At 44.9% G+C, this 21,964-nt stretch overlaps 1 protein-coding gene and 1 long non-coding RNA gene across 2 annotated transcripts in view; one reads left to right on the top strand and one right to left on the bottom strand.

Annotated features, from left to right (window-relative positions):
* UBTD2 (ubiquitin domain containing 2) overlaps positions 1-19,614 on the top strand; it is a 44,346-nt gene extending 24,732 nt beyond the window's left edge. Inside the window, exons 2-3 of the mRNA XM_053956856.1 lie at positions 65-301; positions 19,138-19,614. Of these exons, the coding sequence (XP_053812831.1) occupies positions 65-301; positions 19,138-19,535 (635 nt within the window). The 3' untranslated portion in view covers positions 19,536-19,614. The remainder of the gene's footprint in view (positions 1-64; positions 302-19,137) is intronic.
* Positions 14,393-15,647, bottom strand: LOC128795799 (uncharacterized). The gene is made up of 3 exons (XR_008433637.1): positions 15,562-15,647; positions 15,127-15,374; positions 14,393-14,595 (listed from the first exon to the last, which is right to left on the bottom strand). It is a non-coding gene; the product is annotated as an uncharacterized LOC128795799 (long non-coding RNA).
* Positions 19,615-21,964: the final 2,350 nt, after the last annotated feature.

Below are 21,964 nucleotides of genomic sequence, written 5' to 3'. Positions count from 1 at the left end.
AGCAACCAAAGGGAATTTTGTGGTGTTCTTTTGATGAATTCCCTGTTTTCTCTGTCCCCCACAGTGGCTCTTGGTCGTAACCAGCCCCTGAAGAAGGAGAAGCCCAAATGGAAGAGCGATTACCCCATGACGGACGGGCAGCTCCGCAGTAAGAGGGATGAATTTTGGGACACAGCCCCGGCCTTCGAGGGCAGGAAGGAGATTTGGGATGCCCTCAAGGCTGCTGCCCACGCCTTTGAGAGCAACGACCACGAACTGGCACAAGCAATCATTGATGGTGCAAACATAACACTGCCCCATGGTAGGTGCAGCTCACGAGGATGTGGCCTCTCCAAAGGGTACCAGGTTAAAATAATGATGTTTTTACCCCCAAAATCAGTGATGGAATGGTTTGAAATATCTGAATTTCAGTGTGCATGTGCTCCTGTTCGGAATTTCTGAGCAAAATGATGTTAATATAGAGGGGGACCAAGGAAATCTGCTTTTTTTTTGGTAGCTCCTGCAGTTGGAAGGGATGATGTGGGCCATGGGAATGCTCAGCTTGGGTCTGATCTTTCCAGGCAGCACTTGGGACTTTCTGGAGTCTCTTGGAACACCTGGATGCTCCAAGGCACCATTTTCATAACTTCTTCCCCAGCTTTTCTTTGTAAGGAAGTAGATTATTTTTCCCTCCTGATTTGATGGGTTTCTTTGGCACTTGAACTGTTGGGATTTTTTAAAACTTTCTCTTCTAAAGAGCCTGAAAAAAATTCCCCCAAAAATTGGAGCTGGCAATCTGCTGTTAGATCCTGTGTGAGATAAACTGCAAGCTCTTATTTTGGGTACTTTCCCCTTTGTTTTGTTATTCTGAATCCTGCTGGGTGGGTTTTTTTTTTTTTTTTTCCTAAGCTCTATTTGCCTCACTCCACAACTCAGAAATAAATCATATTCCTAACAGAAATACAGCGAGAGGGGGGCTGGCAAGAAGTTAGTGATCATTTGAAGTCACCATTCAGATAAATGGAAATAATAACTCAGAAAATGCATTTTTGCAGACCTAAGGGAGTTGCTGCATTGTTTTTAGTTGCTAAAATATCAATTGTAGGTGCCAGGAAAATTCAATTTATACACGGGGAATAAAATACAGGAGACCTTTCTCTGTGGTGTCTTCCTCACATCAGGCTGCAGCCCTCAAAAATTGTCTTTAATGTGGGAGAGTTCCTCTCTGTGAGGCTCTGACTCTGCTTTTGACCATGCAAAAGCCTGGTAAAAACATAATTATCTTAACAAGTGAAGGTTTGGAGCCAGGAGCGGCGAGGGGGGTGTTTTTTGTCTAATGAATTTGATGAGCCCCCCAATTAATGAGCTGTTGGGTTGTGCATTGAGCTGAAACGTTGCACGAGCACAGATGAGCAGCACTTTGGGGGGAAACATTTCAATTTATGGCAATCAGACCCTGCAAAGAAGGTGTTTGGCACCGTTGGGTCTGTGCTGCCTCTTGTTAGAGTGGCAACAACAGCTTGGAAGTGTGAGGGAGGAGCTGAATAAATCCAGAGTTGAGGCAGTTTAATCCTGCCTGGGAGGCTCAGGCTGAATTTGGGGTCACAGGGGGAGTCCCTTGTGAGTCTCAGGAAAAGAAAAGATGTGCAACGTGCACTTTCAAGGCTCCCAGATTTAGGAAAAAAAAAAAAAAAAAAGGATGTGAACTCTTAAATTTGGTTTTTCCAGCAGTTTGCTTCGAGTCCTGCCTACTGCTGGCAGGTTATAATCTGCTTTTTAAGGCCCACATGCAGAATATTCAGAGTATCTCAGAAAAAAACTCAGAAATCAAATTCTATCAGAGGCTCTGCTGCCCAAGCCAGGCCTGGCTTGAGGCTGAATTCCAAACAGAGAGAATATTTACAATTTTTATCCAGGATCTGGAGCTTACTGGGGATTTTTCTACCCACAGAATTGCATGATTTATTTTTTATTCACTTTTGGGCATCAGCTGTTGGCGAAGTTCTCCATGCAGTGTGACCTTCCCAGTCCAGAGAAAAGCTGCTGCTTCTAAAAATCCAAATATTCCTGACTCATCAGGCATTGTTAGTGCCATGGATGGAGAGATTTATGGATCAAATCCTTCCATTTGGGGAGCCAGGGGTGCAAACTGAGCTTTTCTCCAGGCTGGAAGAACAAACTCTCCTTGCTCTGACACCAGCAGCCTCTGGGGGCTTTGTTCACCAAAAAAAAAAAGCTCATTTTTGGGCAAAATGTGGGAAGAAAGGAAAATAAAAGAGCTGTGAAGAAATGCAGCTGTGGTGTCTGCAGCAGGATGGGATCCTGAGGGCGTGGGGACCACTGGCACTGCTGGAATTCAACTTTTATCCCTATTTTTTTTTTGTTTTTTTGTTTTTTTTTTTTCTGTTTTGTTTTTTGTTTGTTTTTTGTGGGGGATTTTTTTTGTTTCTTTGTTTTTTTGGGTTTTGTTGGTTTGTTTTGGTGTTTTTTTTATTTTTTGTTTTTTTTTTTTGGTTTGTTTTTTTTGCGGGGGTTGGTTTTTTGGTTATTTTAATTTTATGTTTGGTTTTTTTTTTGTGGGGGAATTCTTTAATTTTTGGGGTTTGTTTTGTTTGTTTTGGGGTTTTTTTTTGGGGGGGAGGGGGAGGGGTTGGTTTTATTTTGGATTTTTTTTGGTTTTTTTGGGTTTTTTTCCCCTCTGCATCTCTTCACCTGCCCAAGCTCTGTCTTCTGTAGAAAAATCTGGATGAAATTTAATCCTCAGGCTGGGCCAGGGCAGGCTCAGGGTGGGCAGCAGCAGGAATTTCCCCATGGAAAGGGTGCTCAGGCCCTGGAACTGCCCAGGGAGGGTTGGATCCCCATCCCTGGATGTGCCACTCTCTATTCCTGGTGGGAATCTAAATATTTCCCCAAGAAAACCCAACATTTGTTGGATAAATTCCTTTAAGTCTATGGGAAAAAAAGAAAAAAAAAAAAAAAAACTAAAACAAACCTTTCTCACTAGTTTTTTCTTCTGCAAATGCTGCAGTGCCAGGGGCTGTGGTGTTTGCTTTCATTTATTTGCTGTCTGTACAACAAGAGGCTTTAAAAAAAAAAATAAAATAAACCCAACCCAAGCCCTCCATCCACGTTTGGCTGTCCCTGTGTTCAGGCCATGAGAAAATGAAAATGAAGTGGAGGAGGGAGAGGAGGGGTTTGGGGAGTGGGTAAGGACTGACAAATACAAGATTTGCACACCGAGACTCGGCCTTAGCTGATGCTGCAAAAATAAAATTGCTTTTTTATTCCAAAACCCTACAGGAAAGGGGAAAAAAAAAAAAAAATTGAAAAATCTCTTGTGAGGCTGCTTTCAGCCAGATCTGCCACTCCTCTGCTGTGAGGAAGACTCTCAGCAGTGTGATTTTTTCTAATGGATGCCTTTTGCTGGCTTCTGCTGTTAAAAATAGCATGTAAGAAGTATTAAATAAATAAATAAGCTCGTGGGATGGGCTTAGCACTTCTCATCTATCTTGGGTGACTCTGTGGGATGGATTTAAAAATAGAAATAACGTTATCACCAATTTATACTTCTTTTTTTTTTTTTTTTTTCTCCTCCTCCTGCCTTAAAGTAGCACATCCTCCATATTTTATTGATGAGTCCATTTAAATTTCATGAAGAAGAGTTTTCCATACTTCTCAGCTATCAAACAGGAAATCTTGGAGTGTGTAGTATTTTATAATAATGTTAATGTTGAGCTGAACTTGCCCTGCAAGTCATTAATATTAATTGCAATCTGGCTGGGGTTAAGTGGAGTTTTTTAAATTCCAGGATGGACACTTCATGAGCTGCAGCAGAATTCCCAGGATATTTGGGTTAAATATCTCAGAGTTTGCATCTTTGCAGCCCTTGCATTGTTTTGCTTTTTTTTTTTTTTGCTAAAATATAAATTGGAGATGGCAGAAAAAGTCAATTTCTACAGGGGGAAGTTGTAATAAAATGCAGGTTACCTTTAATAGGTAATAAAATACAAATCACCTTTAATAGGTAATAAAATACAGTAAAGAAAATTCACCAAAACAAATAAAAAAATTGCAAAAAAATTGGAATAAAATAAAATTTACCCTTAAAGCCACTCCACTATCAGCTTTGGGTCAGGGTGTTTTTAACCCTTCTTAGGCAATAAATTCCAGGTTGGACACCTCACCTGCTGCAGAGCTCCCGGGGTATTGGGGTTTAGCTCCTTTCCTGCTCTTGGGGTGGTGAAAGGGTCTCTCTGCTGAGTTTTCAGCTTTTCTGAGAGCTCCTGTGGTCCCAGCTGGCTTTTCCAGAGCACCTCTGGCTCTTTATTTGCTGTCCCAGGTCCCTGAGATCCCCAAAAAATGGGATGGGAATATTTCCCTGAAATGCTGGGGGGAAGGAAAGGACATCACTGAGATATTCCCACTCTGAACAGAGCATTGTCCTCTCCTTTGGGTGAAATACCCATTAGAAAAGCATAAAAAAATCCTGAATAACAACAAGAAAAGCCCTCAAAGCCAAGAGCAGCAGTGTGGGGAAGGCATGGGGTGTTTCCCACAAATTCCTTACTTCCAGCAGAACTCTGCTAATTAAATCCCACACAATCCCGGAATTGTTTAGGTTGGAAAAGATTTCCACGGTCCTGTCCAGCTTGTGAGCAGTCCCACCTTGTCACCAGAGTGCCACCTGCAGAGCTCTCAGTCACAGATTTATCAGTGCCACACGTGATCCAGTGGTGCCTTCCAACAAAAAGCAAAATGACCCAATCCCACCTCTGGAGCTGCCTGGTTTCCAGGAGGAACACATAACTCTGTGGAATCTGCTCCCTGCACACCTCCAGGGATGGGGCACTCCACCAGCAGGTTTGGTTTTGGGTGTTTTCGACATTTATCACTTGCAGTCCATAAAAAAGTTGCCCTTTGCTATGTTTCAAACTCCCTTTTTATTTGTGATGATGAAAATCTCCATTTATTGAGCCCATTTATTTTATTTGATGTTGATGGAAAACTGAGCTGTCAGTGTGTGTGTGCTCACAGCCCAGCAGGCCAAGCATTAGAATTGAAATTTGCACGGTAATTCAGAAATATCTGCCACAAAATGCTATAAAGTGAAGGTTTTTAACACTGACCATCCCACAGCTGCTTCCTGTGAATTAAACAGCTCCAGAAGTGGAACTCTGTCCTTTTGCAGAGCTCTTTGTGTGGTGGCAATGTTGGACTTCCCTGTTGTATTGATGAATTTGTGATGGAGTGAATCTGTGCAGTGAATTTTGCTGTGGAACCTTTAGCATTTAAATTGAATCCCCTGTGAACTGCTGCCCTTAAAGCCACCACCTTAAAGCTCCTTGTGGTTTTTCTTCCTCTTCTCCCTGAAAATTGCTGTATCCACTGCTGGGAATGAAAACTGTAGGAATTGCTTGCTTGTCTGAAGAGGCTTTTTAATTATCTTGAAAAAAATCATATTTTTGATGGGTTACATTCTCTGCACACATGTAAAACATTGCTGGACAATGTGTTTTTTTTCTGTGAGGACACCAAATACTCACTCAGGTTTCTCTAATGCCCATTTAAAAGGGGAGTAAATGATATTTTGGTGACTGTGGCTGTCTAATTTTAGGCTCCAGCAGAGTTATGAAAGCTTTGGGAGGTCTGACTATCAAAGCCTGTCTGTCAATATGACCAGCAGTAGTACTGAGAGGAAAATGCAGCCCCTGAAAGTTAAGCAAACTCTAAAATCTGTAGTGAATATCATTAAAATTTACAGCTGAGCCTCCTGGTTTGTTGCTTTGGGGCTCAGGAGACAGCAGTTATTAGTTCCAGGGAAGCTTTTTCTGGTTTGTTTTTGTTCAGTTAAAAAAAAAAAAAAAAAAAAAAAAAAAAAAAAAAAACAACCCAAAAGGCAAAGGATTAAAACCCAAAATTGCTGCTGTCTTGTGAGGAAGCAGACAAGCTGCTGCTGGCACTGAGGCTGTGAGTGCATTAGGAGGGTGCTTTTATTTTGCTTTTTCTTCTACACATCCGTGTCTATTTTTAAGGGTTCTTGACGTCAAGTCCCCTCCGTAGGCTGAACGTGGCTGAAATGAGGAGTGAATGCATTGAGAATTTCAGAAAAGGGCTGCTTGAGTCCCTTCCTGCCTCCCAGCACCCAGGGATCCTCTGGGAAGGGCTGGCAGCTGCATCCCAATTTTGCTGCTTGCTTGGTGCCTCAGGTTTGGGTGGTCCAGCCCCGTCCCCCTCCCTGCACGGGGCAGGGACAGGTGTGACAGAAATGGCTCTGCTGGCTCTGCTCCTGCCAGAGCACCCCAAAATCCATTGCCCAGAGTGGGGGAACCCAGCTCATCCCAAAATCCATTGCCCAGAGTGGGGGAACCCAGCTCATCCCAAAATCCATTGCCCAGAGTGGGGGAACCCAGCTCATCCCAAAATCCATTGCCCAACTCACCCCAAAATCCAATTCCCAGCTCATACCAAAATTGAATTCCCAGAGCTGGGGAGCCCAACTCATCCCAAAATCCAATTCCCAGTTCATCCCAAAATCCAATTCCCAGAGCGGGGCAGCCCAGATCACCCCAAAATCCATTTTCCAGAGTGGGGGAGCCCAACTCATCCCAAAATGCATTTCCCAGACCAAGGGAGCCCAACTCATCCCAAAATCCATTTCCCAGTTCATCCCAAAATCCAATTCCCAGAGCGGGGCAGCCCAGATCACCCCAAAATCCATTTTCCAGAGTGGGGGAGCCCAACTCATCCCAAAATCCATTTCCCAGACCAAGGGAGCCCAACTCATCCCAAAATTCAATTCCCAGAGCTGGGGAGCCCAGCTCACCCCAAAATCCATTTCCCAGAACAGGGGAGCCCAGTGTATCCCAAAATTGAATTCCCAGAGCAAGGGAGCCCAGCTCATCTCAAAATCCATTTTTCGGAGTGTGGGAGCCCAGCTAATCCCAAAATCCAATTGCCAGTTTATCCCCAAAATCCATTTCCCAGAGTGGGGGAGCCCAGTTCATCCCCAAATCCATTTCCCAGCTCATCCCCAAATCCATTTCCCAGCTCATCCCCAAATGCATTGCCTGGAGCAGCTCTGGCTGCCCTGGCTCCTCACAAAGAGCCTCCTGCTGAGGAGAAATCCCCCAAATCTCTGCCTCTCTCCGTGCCCAGGCACAGGAATTGCTTTTTCATCAGGAGGCTCCATCCAAAGGAGGGATCCTCACCTCCAGGCTGAGTGCCTGGATATGGGATTTCCCTGCTCCAGCTTCCTCAGCCTGCTCAGGCACAGTGGCAGCTCCTTCTCCTCCTCTGCTGCCTCTTACTTTGGTGAATTTTGGCATTTTCTGTGTCCATCACACCTGGAAAATTGGCTTGTTCCCCTTGGGAATGGCCGTGGTTCCAGTAAAAGATGTGTTTTGTTGTTGTGTCTCCAAATTCCTCCTGACCCTGAGAAAGAATCACTTTCCTCAACAACCTCCTGCAATGAAGGTGCTGCTGTCCATCATTTCTGCTGTGATTAATATTTTTTAAGTGGATCACAACATCCTTTCTGAGGGATGCTGGATTCCCAAAGTTTTCTTCAAGTGGGAGGAAAACTAATCAAATCCTCAGGATGTAAAGCAATTGTGGCTGGCTGGAATATTTATATATCTAAGTGCAGGTTAGAAACTCTCAAACCTTCAAATAAAAACCCCACTTATGGCTCCATCCTACAGTTGTTTTCCTTAAATATCTTTAACTTCTGTGGTTTGAAAGGTATTTTGAGGAGTTTTGTCAACATAACTGCTTGGACTCTTCTCGAGTCCCTTCCCCTGCAGCACTTGCCTCTCGATTTCCTGCCTTTGGTTTCAGTTTGTCTTTTCCGGTGTGGGGAGTGAGCAACACTTTTCAGAAATGCTGTTTTGGGGTTTTTTTTTTAACCATTAATGTGTGACCAGAAAATTGCAGCTAATTCCTTTAAGGGGAAAAAACCCCACAAACAAACAAACAAACAAACAAACCAAAAAGCAAAGCAACAAACCCAGACTGGCCACGAGATGCTCAAAATAAACCCAGATTTTGACAAAAGAACCTCTCAAATTCCTCATGGAGGAAGCTGCCTGTTGAGTGGTTTAGGTGAATAATAATCCTGTGGTATCTGAGAGTGGCCAGGACATGATGTCTGCTTTATTCAATATTCCCCAGGAGTGGACATTTAGTCCATTATTGGCTGCTTACAGTGCAGGGACCGAGTATCAGCTTCATCTGCCTCGCTGTCTGCTTGGGAAATGAGAAAAAGAAATATGAAGTGTTGAAAATGGAAGTGGGAAATGAAGTTTCAAATGGGTTTTCCCCCTGAAGATTGCAGTGAGAGCCTTCCCTGGTGATCTCCAGGGCTGGCTTTGCTGGCTTCTGGCAATTTGGTGTTCCTGGAGGGATTGGTGTTCTGGCAATTTGGTGTTCCTGGAGGGATTGGTGTTCTGGCAATTTGGTGTTCCTGGAGGGATTGGTGTTCTGGCAATTTGGTGTTCCTGGAGGGATTGGTGTTCTGGCAATTTGGTGTTCCTGGAGGGATTGGTGTTCTGGCAATTTGGTGCTCCTGGAGGGATTGGTGCCCTCAGGGTGCTGAGCCAGCCCTTGGCTGTCCCACCTGCTTCTGCCCCATCCCACTCCTCTTCCATCACCTCCAGCTGATTGTGGCCAAAACATTTGGCATCTTCTGCTGGTTTGGGCTCAGGAATTTCAATAATATGAAGATGGTAACTTTTCTCCAAACCCAAGGCATGGTAACTTTTCTCCAACCAAATCTTCTGCTGGTTTGGCCTCAGGAATTTCAATAATAATAAGATGGTAACTTTTCTCCAAACCCAAGGCATGGTGACTTTTCTCCAACAAATCTTCCGCTGGTTTGGGCTCAGGAATTTCAATAATAATAAGATGGTAACTTTTCTCCAAAACCAAGGCCTGGTAACTTTTCTCCAACCAAATCTGCTGGTTTGGCCTCAGGAGTTTCAATAATAAGAAGATGGTAACTTTTCTGCAAACCCAAGGCAGAAGTGTGTGAGCTCCAGAAAGTTTCTCCTTTTAACCTTTTAGGGGCAGGTAATGCCTGAGGAAATCCTACCTGAGGTGTCCCAGGGAACATGGGCAGCACCCACGAGGTATTTCAGTACTTTTAAATATTCCACAACCTCCTCCAACACAGGCTGAGAACTCGGAGTCACTCACTGGCTGTGTTGCAGGCAGCTTGACCTCTGGAAAAATCTGAATTTTGAAAGATTTTCTTGCACCTAGAGCTGGGAGCTGCTTTTTGCTGACACTTAGCACTGAGAAAAAAATCTTTCCTTTTTTTTGCTGAGCCACGGCTGAGCCCAGCCCAGGGCGAGCAGTGTTTGGTTTGCAGCTTTATTGCAAATTAAAACCTGCAGCAAAATGAACTCTGTGTTTCCAGCCGTGTTTTGACTCCTTGAAAGTGCACAGGAGCAATGAAAGCTCCCAGGTGCTTCTAATGATTCCTGAGTGATCAAGGAAGGTTTTATAGAAGGTCACAGGTACAGCAAGGTCTTGAATTTTTAACCTTTTTGGGCTCTCACCATCTGTGCAGCCTCTGCTCGGGGCACATTCAGGGCATGAGGCAGCACCAACATTCCATCTTCCATCTTTTTGCTTAATTAATCAGTTTTCCTCTTTTTTTATTTGAAATAAGGGCCACTTATTTATTTTATTTTATTTTATTTTATTTTATTTTATTTTATTTTATTTTATTTTTTTATTTTTTTTATTTTAATCATTTAATTTCATTTCATTTCATTTTTTTCAAATTTCATTTAATTTCATTTCCTTTCTTATTTTTATTTTTATTTTTATTTTTATTTTTATTTTTATTTTATTTTTATTTTTATTTTTTTTTATTTTTTCTTTATTTTAATTTTTATTTAATTTTTTATATATTTTTTCATTTTTATTTTTATTTATTTTTTTCATTTTGAATTTTTTATTTTCATTTTTATTTTCATTTCATTTTTTTTTCATTTTCAATTTTTTTATTCTCATTTTTATTTTCATTTCATTTTTTTTTTTTCCATTTTTAAGTTTTTATTTTCATTTTATTATTTTTTTTTTTGCTTTTATTTTAAACAAAAACCTCCACTCTTTCAGAACAGCACCGTGGAGGTGAGGACCAAACAAAGCAACGCTCACATCTTCCTTTAACCTCCTTTAATCCCCTCCACCCCCACAGCTTGAGCCAGCCTTGTGCTGGAGTTTTATTTTGGGATGTGGGCGCTAATTTATTTTATTTTATTTTGGGATGGGGGATGGTGTCAGGCTGCCTCCCTGGAGCCTTTCACATTTTTTCCTGCTGATCCCTGCAGGCTGAGCATGCACATGAGCTGCAGCTCCTCTGCAGCTGCTGCAGTGCAGCACGGGGGATGCAGGAGCTGGGGGCAGGCAGGACAGAGGTGCAGGGCAAAAACCTTCTCTGGCTCAGCCTGGGCTGCTGCTGCCTTCAGAGCCTGCCTGCAACCCATTGCAGGGACAAAGTAATGATTTATTAAAGGATGGCTCCGTCCTGCTGTTGTTGTCCTTAAATATCTGGTGGTTTGAAAGGTATTTTGAGGAGTTTTGTCAGCATAACTGCTTGGACTCTTCTCCAGTCCCTGCCCCTGCAGCACTTGCCTCTCGATTTCCTGCCTTTGGTTTCAGTTTGTCTTTTCTGGTGTGGGGAGTGAGCAACACTTTTCTGAAATGCCTTTGTGCTGCCTCAGAGGCTGCCTGGAGCAGAGAGTCACAGGAATAAAGTTGGGATTTATGGAAAGGCCTTCACAGGACACACCCTGGGCAGTGCAAGAGCCCGGCCGTGGCTCCACCCCACATGGACTCCTGCTCACCAGTTTTGACACTTTTATAAGTTTGGGTCCATTTCCCTGTTGGGGTTCAGTGTCCAATTCCAGCTCCAGGTGCTGCAGTCCCACCCTCCCAGGCTGCTCTCCTCCATTCCCTGCTGTTTGCACTTTTTGGGGCTGAAGCTGCAGCGGTGTCCTTGGTTGTGGGCTGGAAAAGGATTGTTGTGTGTGCCTGAGCTGTGAGGAGAGCTGCTGGCACTTGACATGAAGTTCAGAGCTCTGTACCAATGCAGTGCAGAGTGTGGAAAACATGAGAGCTCAGACTGAAGGCATCACTTGCCTTCTCTCCCTGTCGCACACAGGTGGGGAAGAGTTGTTCAGTTTGAGGAGTTTTCCAGCTCTGGGAGACCACTCCACGCTCCATCAGAGCCAACATTTGTTTGCTGTTCAGTCTGAGGGGTTGTTGCTGCTGCTGCTTTGCCTGGAGCTTTAACAAGTGCTGGATCAGCCCGAATTTCCCTCCAGATCCACTTGGAGCTCAGATTAAACTCTCTGAAATCTCGTTTTGAGCAGGCAGGGGATTGTTTGGAGGCTGAACTCCCTGCCTGGAGTGCACAGGAGGTGGAGGAGCTCGAGTCCTGTGGTCGCCAGTTGCTAATTGAACATCCCAACAAGTCGTGGTCAGTCTGTGCCTCCTCTCCTTCTGCAATTCCCTGGAATGAGGTTGGAGCTGGGAGTTGGGCTCTGCTCCAGGGAACAGGGACAGGAGGAGAGGGAACGGCCTCAGGCTGGGCCAGGGCAGGCTCAGGGTGGGCAGCAGCAGGAATTTCCCCATGGAAAGGGTGCTCAGGCCCTGGAACTGCCCAGGGAGGGTTAGATCCCCATCCCTGGAATGTCCCAGGAATTCCTGGATGTGGCACTTTGTAGACTTCCAGGGACACAATCTGTCAGTGTCTGTGGTTGGCAAGAAAAAGGAGATTTCTGTCACGTGTGTAACGTGACCCTCCCGTTTGCTTTTCCATTTGAACCATGCCAGTTCTGGGATTTGGGATGCTGAGTGCCAGGTGTTCCCTCTGGATTTACAGGAGCAGCAGACTAAAAAAATCAGCGGTGCCCAAGGCAGTGACAACGTGTGTAAATGTGAGTTCAGCCTCACCCCGAGCAGTGACCTGGGCACTTCAAACACTGCCAGGGTGGCTGTGCTTGGAGGGATGCAGTGCAGCCTCAGGTGGTGATGATATCCTGCTTTCCTTTTCTCCTCCAAAACCCTCCAGCCCCTTGAAGAAGCTGGATAATGCAGAACAGCAAATGTAAATGAAGAGAGTACACAGAGAAGCTCTTTTACCAACCATTTTATTTTAAATTTTTTATCTAAGAAGCCTGTCTAGACAGGCATCTATTTTCATGACATGCAAAGCAGAGTAGTAGATGAATACTTCATTAGTAAAATGACTTGTCATCTTTGAACCCTGATGGAATATCTCTTGGAAGCTGTTCCTTCCATGCAATATTAGATCCAAGTTTTACAGGGATATGGAAGTGGCAGTACATATGGTGTTGTTAACATGACAACTACTGAGCATTAATGCATAATTACTTTATTTATCAAAGCCAGTGATGGAAAGCCAATGAACTGCACAGACTGGAGGAATTTGAGCTCTGGTAAAGCTGTTTTAGGGGAGGATTAGGTCGCTTGTGGAAGTTACACTGCTGGGAAATTTGGAGCTTTCTGCTGTAGGTCCCTTCTTCCCTGGTCTCCATCAGGTGAGTGAGGCAGGGTGACAGATCCCAGCTCCTCTGCCAGGATTGCCACTGCTGCTGTTGGCACTGGTGTGCATTTCTAAGAGGAATTTTGAGGGATTTGGTTCCCTGAGCACCCCTTTCCAAAGTGTCCCATCCCTGTTCCCTCTGCTCTCCCTGCTCCAGCACATGGGGCACGGTGAGGGATGCACAGCTGGGAGCTGTGGCTAAAATCTGAACAAAAGTGGCTCGTTTAGCTAGTGCAGAGATTCCTCTATTTCACAAGACTGTGTTAATTATCTTTCACCCTCAGCCTAGTTAATTAGTGCTAATGAGTGAAGCGATGCTGCTGCTGTGCTGTGATGAAGGGAGAGGATCAGCAAGCCCAGCGATGCACCTGGCACGTGTGCAGCAGGCTTTTCCCAAAATTTGGGTTGGTGGGGACCTTAAAGCTCATCCAGTGCCACTGGGCAGGGACACCTCCCACTGTCCTAGCTCTTTCCAGCCTGGCCCTGGACAATTCCAGGGGTGGGGCAGCCACAATTTCTCTGGACAGGCCCTGCCCTCTGTGGGCTTAGTTTGGGGCAGGATGGCTTCGATGCACCTGAGGGATCTTTGGTTGCATTCTCCAACTGGGATTTGCTCTTTAAAAGTATTATTTTGGTATTACAGCATGAGGAAAAACTGCTTTCTGTGGAGAGTGGCAGAGCCCTGGAGCAGCTGCCCAGGGAGGTTGTGGAATTCCCTCTCTGGAGACATCCCAAACCCACCTGGGTGTGTTCCTGTGTCACCTGCTCCAGGTGGCCCTGCCTGGGAAGGGCTGGACTGGGTGATCTCCAGAGGTCCCTTCTAACCCCAACCATTCTGTGACTGCAGGAAAAGCAGCTGGGTAGGCTGCTTGAGGTTGGGAAGGCTGTCAGTCTCCTTTTTTCCCCCCTCTTTTCAATTTCAGTCCCTGGGTGTCACAAGTGGGAATGAGCTGGTCCTGCTCACCAAGCAGCTCCTGGAGCCCTGGGATCTCCTGCTGCCTCTGGGAGTTGTTCTCCAGCGTGGAATGGAGCCAGCCCAATAATGTTCCCATAATGGAAGAGCTGTTTTTCAGTGGATTTGAAATGAGAATTATTAAATGCTTCAAGCTCATTATCTGCAAACCCGTTCTTTGAGGAGCTGCAGTGACAGAGGCAGGGTGGGGATGAGAGCAGAAAAGTTGTGCCCTGCCTCAGGATCCAGACTGCACCTCTGTCTGTCCAGGAGCTCTCTGGCAGTTCAGATCTGCATAACCCATGGAAATTCAGTGTGCACAGGAGGGGGTTCATATGGCTGCTTTATTATCAAGTGTTTCCCCCACACCATTAATTCTTTATTGTTCTCTCTACACCGTGCAAGGCACTGACTTGCACGGGTATTCCCACAAATTTCCCTCTGGAAAACAGCAAAGCCACTCTGGTAACAGCATCCTTGGACACTTCCAGGGATGAGCTGAGCAGTTCCTGCTGGGATTAAGCCAGGGAGAACTTTTTGGTGGGAATTCCTCCCAGTTTGGGCTGCCTGGAGGTGAGTGGACCGCAGCACTGCGTGTTTGCTCTTGTCCCAGCCCCGCTCCCATTCTGCAGGAGCCTCCCTCCACCTCTCCCACGTGCTCAGCACAGGCATTTTTTTTTTTTCCTTATAAAATCTTGTATTTCCCAGTTCAGACCTAGAATCAACAGCTAATAAAGATGAAGAGATAACTCAGCTTTTCTGCCTCATCTTTGCTCTCCAGGAACTGCTCTGCTGTAAAACCCAGAGACTTCTTTGTTTTCCTTCTGAATTTCAGCCATCAGTGATTTATACTGGGTCCAAATCAATACTCCACAGGTGAGAGCTCTACTATCCCCAATTTATTCAGCAATCCAGGCTCAGCTTGGCTTTGGAATGGAGATTTTCAGTCAGAAAAACAACTGAACCAGCTGTTCCTTGGGCAAATGTGTTATACACAGACAGTCTCCTTAAATTAGCTGAGTCTCGCTGCAGTGAGACTACATTTTGGCTTGTGTTGTCTTAATTTCTCTTCCTGCAGCAAATCTGTCTGAGAGAAGGGGAAAAATAAAATGGAAATCTGCTCAGTTCTTAAGTTTTGGGTGTTTCTGAGCAATGCTCCTCAAAATTGCTCTAAAACTTAAAGAGAAGGCACTTTATGGAGAGAAAACAGGAATTTTCCTGCTTTTCCTGAAGAGAATGGGTGTGCAGCTTAAGGAAATGCCAAAATGCCATTTTCAAGTGCATTAAAACTTTTTGTGTTTTCAGGTGAGTGTGACCATATTTGCTTGACTTTAGAACTCCTGCAAAAGTTGATCTTCCTGTCGTTGAGAGCTCTAAAATTATTGGTCCTGCAGGAGGATAAGTCCAAACTCTGAACTGCTTAGGGGTGGAAGCAGTATTTTAACCAGTCCTTTTTAGGGTTTTCCTTTCTAAATCCAGTGAAATAACCTCATAATCTTCATAAAACAAAGTTTTTTTTGGCTGGCAAGGCAATTAATTTCAAAATGTTCCCGTTCCCTTATGCTTGACGATCACATCTGCTTATTTTTCCCTCTGAAATTCTCAAGCTGTCTCCTACCTGGATACCAACCAACAGGAAAACTCTGCCTTCTTCCAGAATCCCTCACTCTCCAAGCCAGTGTTAGCTCTGAAATATTAAAATAATCCCAATTGCTGTTGGTTTTTTTCTTTTTTTGCATTGTCTGCCACTCTTCCTTCCTTCCTGCTGCTTTCCTCCTGGAATCTGCCCCTTCCAGAGGTTTCTTGGGATGATCCAGCAGTGAAAAGTCCAATTCTTGAGTCGTTGGCATCTGAACCTGCTCTGCTCTGGGGAAGGAAAGGGGAGCAGGGAAGGGAAATGAGGCTCAGCTGGGATGTGGGGAGCATCTCTGTGCTGCCTTTTCCTCCTCTGGTTTGAGGAGGTATTGCCCTGATTTTTGAAAGCGTTTTCTTTTATAGTTCTTTTGAAAGTTTTAAAGTTCTCATAAAACTTTAGCCTTCTGATAATGTTCACCTATTTCCACTAGAGTTTCTCACGCATATTCATGTAAATAATGATTGTTTTGCATTCTTGGGCTGTTGGTTTGACCAGTGTGCTTGGAGAGGTGGCAATTCCATCCTCCAATCCACTTCACCTCTGGAATTCTATCTATTGTGAGGTCAGAAATAAAATTGGGTCTTTTTCTCTCTTGAACTCACCAAGTTTCTGTGTGCTCATTTCGTGTCCAATAGCGACGAGGAGGCTGCATCCTTCCTGTGCTGGAAGGACCCTGCTTGCCTGAGGAACAGAAAAACCTAAAAAAAACGCTTCTTTCTTTCTTGATTTCCACTTTCTCATAAAAACTTGATATTCTTTTAGTGCCCCTTCCAGCTAAATGTGGTCCATTATCCTGCAGGAAGGATCAGAAATTTGCTTTTCACTTAGAACAGCAATGCTAGGAGGTGTTCTCTGCTTGGGATGTTTGGGGTTCTAACTGGAAATCACAAAAAAACCAATGTTAGGACATGTTCTCCAGTTGGGATATTTGATTTCCTGTGCTGTGATTTTCAGTTGGAACAGCAATGCTGGGACGTGCTCTCCAGTTGGGATATTTGATTTTTTTTTTTGTGATTTTCAGTTAGAACAGCAATGCTGGGACGTGCTCTCTAGTTGAAATATTTGATTTCTTGTGATTTTCAGTTAGAACAGCAATGTTAGGATGTGCTCTCTAGTTGGGATATTTGATTTTTGTGATTTTCAGTTAGAACAGCAATGTTAGGATGTGCTCTCCATTTGGGATATTTGATTTTTTGTGATTTTCAGTTAGAACAGCAATGCTGGGATGTGCTCTCCAGTTGGGATATTTGATTTTTTGTGATTTTCAGTTAGAACAGCAATGTTAGGATGTGCTCTCCATTTGGGATATTTGATTTTTTGTGATTTTCAGTTAGAACAGCAATGTTAGGACTTGTTCTTTAGTTGGAATATTTGATTTTTTGTGATTTTCAGTTCGAACAGCAATGCTAGGACTTGTTCTTCAGTTGGGATATTTGATTTTTTTTGTGTGATTTTCAGTTAGAACAGCAATGCTGGGACGTGCTCTCCAGTTGGGATGTTTGGGGACTTGGGACAGGGGACATTTTCACCAGGATGAATGGAACACTGGGATTACTGGGGAGGTTTAATAATTGTTCTTACATTTCCAGTTTGGTAGAAACCATTTCTCAGTCTGGGATGGGACTGTGAGGTTTTACTGGCAAGAGCTTTCCTCTGCTGTGCCTTTTTCTATTTATTTAATTTTTTTTTTAGCTGCAGCCCTCCAAGTTAGCTGCTGTTTGAGAGGATTTGTTTTAATATTGCTTATCTGATGATGATTAAGGAATCCAGTGTTTATAGCATCAGCTCTGACCTCCTTGTTAGTTCAGCTGGGCCACCAGATAAATGATGAATTCCTCAGCAAGCTCCCCCCATGTTATTTAAAATTAACTCTTTGGGGTGCTCTTCTGAAGCTGATGCATTCTTTTGAAGAGAAATGGCTTTTGAAGCAATTTTAGCTGCTTTAGCTACGTCGAAAGGCTGTTGAGGTTTGGATTTTGGCCTGGTTTTAGCAGTAAACTTGTTTCTATGTCTGGAATTTAGTCCTGTGACATTTAGCAAATAGATGAGGAGTGACATGAAACAAAACTGAAGTGTGGGAACTCCAGGCTTGGGTCTGTAAATGGCAAAGAACCATAGAAGAGTTTTGGTCCAGCACAGCTTTGATAAGAGTTGGTTTGCTCTGAAATTCATTAATTTCAGAGTTGATGCAGTTATATAATTTAATTTCCTTTTTTTTGTTTTGTTCTCTCATAAATCTCAGGGCACAGATGCCTTGGTGCTACCTGAACAAACAGAAAGCCTAAAACATTGATCTTTTGAATTACTTTCTCTCTGTGTGTTTCTGCAAACACAAATTATCCTTAAAAAAAAAAAGAGGATTACTATCCAAAAGATTTGCACCAGAAGATGCTGCTGTTACACTGGGCTGGGTGACACCACATATCCCTGAGTTATAATTTCATATTGTGGTAATTTTGCTGATCAAACAGCAAAGTTTAAGACAACTCAGTGTCAGCATGAAAAAAAAAAAACTCCAAATAAAAACCCCCCTTAGTTTCTAACAAAGAACACTTGGCTGCTGTGTGCAGAGCAGAGTCAAAGAGGTTTTTTTGGCTCCTCTTCAAACATGCCCAGCTCCACAAGGATGGGTAATTTGGCAAGTGACTGTGCCCCTCTAGGGGCAAAAATGTGGAAATTGGTTCTACAGGTAAATTCAGACCAGGGGAGAGGGGGTTTAACCACACTGAGAAAGGATTCCTGCTGGGATTTGGGATGCAGCTTCCTCAGTTTCCCTGGCTCTGCTTTCAGCCTTCTCTGCCTTGAATTCTTAGAACAGCACTGAAAATGTGCTGCTCCTTTTCTAGGCTAGTACTTGAAATCTATTTTAGAAAGTAAAATCTTTTCTTTTATAAAGTTACACTGTGAAAAACTCAGCCTGGATTTGATACTTCAGCATGTGGTAGAATTCCTGAGCACCCGGGTTATGCAGATGATCCCAAGGGAGTTCAGGGCAATAAAAATCCCTCCTGACACTCCAGGGCTTTGCCTGTGGGACTCAGAGATGCTGCGGAAATCCAAGATCCGTGCTGGGTGTCGTGGCTGCGGTGGTGATGGAGCTGCAGGACTTGGGTGGCCGTGTTTGTTTGTCCTGGCAGCGCTCACTAAAACACGAGGCCTGTAAGAACCATTCCAGCAATCTGGGGATGTTTGAGAAGTTACAAAGTCCTCCTTTCACGGCGCTCTCCTGCATTTTCACAGCTCGGGCTCAGCCTGCTGGAATCGCTCCAAGCGGCATTTGAGTGTCCTGAACCTTGGCCCTGCTGCTGCTGAAAGATTCCTCCTTGAAGTGACACAGGGGAGCACATCCTCATCCCTCCTCCCTGCTTTGGGACTTTATCCTGGTTTATCTGGGTGTTTGGCTTTTCGGGGCTGTTTGCTTTTATGCCAACCCTGAGCTTCTTTATGCAAACAAGGGCGGGGCATTGATGATTTTTGTCTTTATGCAAACAAGGGCGGGGCATTGATGATTTTTGTCTGGTCCTTTAAAGCCTGAATTCCAACCTCACCCCTTGGGTGGTTGAAGAGCAGGGTGAAACTTCCCAGAGTGACCACTCCAGTGTGAAATGTGCCAGGAATTCCTGTTGTATGAAGGGTCCCCACTAATAATAATTAGCATTGACTATGATTCTAGAAGGCTGGTTAATTGCTTTTATACTACACTATTAATAAAAACTTACTGCCCTTGCCAACCAGATTGATAAATTTTACCAGATTCAAATGAATCTGAACACTGTCACTAGTGGCTAATGAAGAAATCACCCTTTGGTAAACAAATCTCTGTAACACATTCTACATGTGTACAGTAACAGGTGTAGTGAGGGAAGATAAGAATTGTTTATCATTCTTTTCTCTTTCCCAGCCTTCCCCAGCACAATGCCTGGGAAAGCTGTGCCTGCTGCTCTCTGTGAAGACAAATTCCCGCTGATTTTTTCCCCCTCTTCTCTCCTCAAGGTGCTCTTACGGAGTGTTACGATGAACTGGGCAACCGCTACCAGCTCCCCGTGTACTGCCTTGCCCCACCCATCAACATGATCGAGGAGAAGGGTGACCTGGAGACTCTGGATATTCCTGACCCCCCTCCCAACTCGGGGCACGAGTGCCAGCTCCGCCTGCGCCTGTCCACGGGCAAAGACCTGAAGCTGCAGGTGCGCAGCATGGACACCGTGTACCACATGAAGCGGCGGCTGCACGCCGTGGAGGGAGTGGAGCCGGGCAGCCAGCGCTGGTTCTTCTCTGGGAGACCCCTGGCAGACAAAATGAAACTGGAGGAGCTGAAAATCCCAAAGGACTACGTGGTGCAAGTCATCGTGAGCCAGCCCTTAGCAAATCCCACCCCGGTGGAAAACTGATTTCTGCTCGTTTGTTGGCTCTTCTCTCCCGCGTCTCTGTTGTGGGGTTTTGTTTTCACTGCCCTCTCTTCTTTTTGGGGTTGTCCTGCTCGTGGATGGGTTGCAAGGAATGACCAGCAAAAAATTCCATCTGTGATGGAGATCTGCAAAAACGTAAAGATGTAACCTGGCCTCTGGGGTTTGCCTGATCTCGTATTGAGCACGACAGCAAGAGGAACGGGGCAAGGGCAAAGGAAGGGAAGGGAAAAGAGGGAGGGAAGAGATTGTTCTTCACTTTATACAGATATGTAATGGTCCTGGAAGTGTCAGTGGTGTCCCCATCCACGAGGCCGGAGCAGCAGAGAGCACTTTTATTTAAAAAGCCAACTTGAAACGGAATCAATGTATCCAGTTCCATATCAGCAGCACACACAGTTCCTGCAGGAAGGAGCCCGGTGGTCACGGGGATCCCTCCGGGTGTGCCCGGCCTCTGATGAGGCACAGCCAGCCCTGGGCAGTGGAGCTGGGCTGGGCTTTGCTCTCTGGCAGCTGCTGGTGCTGCTCAGACTGAGCAGTTGTACATTCCAAGGTGGCAGTGCAGCCCTGTGCCACTGCCTCAGGCAATAACTCAGCCCTGCCTGCTCTGTACTGTAATTTACCTGCTCCAGCCTCCCGCCTCGTGGGCACCTGAGCCTGTGCCTGCTGCATTGCTGCCCCTCAGGTCACAGAGGCTGTGCTCAGGTGAGTGCTGCTCTCTGAGGGGCAGCCCCCGTGTGCCACAGCAGCCCTGGGCCAGGTGAGCCCACCAGGTGTGATGGGGCGCAGCTCCCCACGCTTCCCTGCAGGGCTCCGAGCACGGGGATGGTGAGGATGCAGCAGCACGCACTTGCCAGCTTTTGGGGTGTCACTGGGAGCCAGCCTTGGAGCTGTGGTGACTCTCCAGGACAGCTGGGGTGGCCTCACCAGCACAGAGCGTGGCCCAGCCCGTGCTGACCCTCCAGAATGTAACGGGGGCCCTGCAGCAGATGACAAATCCTTTTGGAGTCTCAAAGACCCTGCTGGGGTTGGGGGATGCACTTTGTTCCCCCACTGGAGCTGCTCTGCACCCCTGCCTTTGCTGGAGATCAAGGCCCTGCTCTTTTAATCATCATTAATCATTTCTGTTTGCTTGGGGTTTAAGCCATCATTGAAATCACTTCTTCCAAAGTCAAATGTGCTCTTAATGTGGGAATGGCAGATTTTTTTTTTTTTCCCCCTGGTTTCTGTCTTCCCTCTGTGAATTAAGTGAAACTGGGAGATTCCCTTGACAATTTTGAACTTCTGCTCCTTCAGTAATTCCATAGAAATCAAATTTCTGGCGCTCAGAAACTCCGAGGGAGTGCTTGCACCAGAGTCAGGATGATCAGGGACATCCCAGCAGGTGGAAGCAGAATTCCACTGATGGTTGGGAAACAGAGCCACGTTTCGTTTGCATTTCCCACCCCACCCAAATACAGCTTTTTTTGGTCCTCATTTTGTATCAAACCTGAGGGTTTCTGACAGCTCCACTGGCCCCACTTGGTACAGGATGCCTGAAATGCAGTGGCAGAGCTGTAGAAAGGAAAATGAGTTCCCTGTTCTCATCATCACCAAAGTGACTTGCTTTGCTTTTCTTTTTTCTTCTTTTTTTTTTTTTCCTTTATTTTTAAAGGTGAAAGTGAGCTGATCAATACTAACCTAGAACAAGTTTTCTGTTGTGGAGTTTTTTTAAAGCCAATTTGATTTACTGTACTTGAGGTTTTTTTGCAGCCAAATCTTTTGCATTCCAGGGGAGAGGGAAATATTTGCTACATAAACAAGTCAAAAAATCTCTCTTGGGTTTTCTCTGGGCAAAAGATGGGATCATGCCAGTAAGACACTACTTGTCTTATAAGGCACAATTTATATGTCTGGATAAATGCTCTTTATGGTGTCATTTCCCTGCAGTCCCTCCTGGAAAGGGGGGGAAATTCTGACAGATTAAGGAGGAGCAAACCTGGAGCTGTGAACACTAAAACACCACTTTTTTTAATTTTTATTTTTTATTTTTGTAGGATCCTTTTTTTTTTATTATTATTATTTCTATTTCCATTCAGGCAATTTGTCACCAGGTGCTGGTTTTGAGATGCTGGGGCTGGGATTGCTCTGAGCTGGCAGAGGCTCCGTTTCACGACACTGTTCCACATGATCATGGTTTATATTAATTGCTTTTATGGCAGGGAGGAAAGGTGATGCTCTGAAGGCCGTGTTGTGAGGGAGTTCTGAGTAGAACAGAGACTTTGTTCATGAAAATTCTCTGTAACAGCCTCCCCCTCCTTCATCACATATCAAAACCTGAAAGAATTCAATGGTAAAATGCTTTTGGAGGTGACAGTGAAGAGTTTGACCCTCTCTGTATAAAGTGGCAGCACTACTGAGCACACACCCTGCAG

Source organism: Vidua chalybeata, chromosome 15 (genome assembly GCF_026979565.1).
Source record: "Vidua chalybeata isolate OUT-0048 chromosome 15, bVidCha1 merged haplotype, whole genome shotgun sequence".
NCBI classification, from domain to species: Eukaryota; Metazoa; Chordata; class Aves; order Passeriformes; family Viduidae; genus Vidua; species Vidua chalybeata.
The sequence above is the reverse complement of the archived record's forward strand: the minus strand, read 5'-3'. Positions and strand labels throughout refer to the sequence as shown.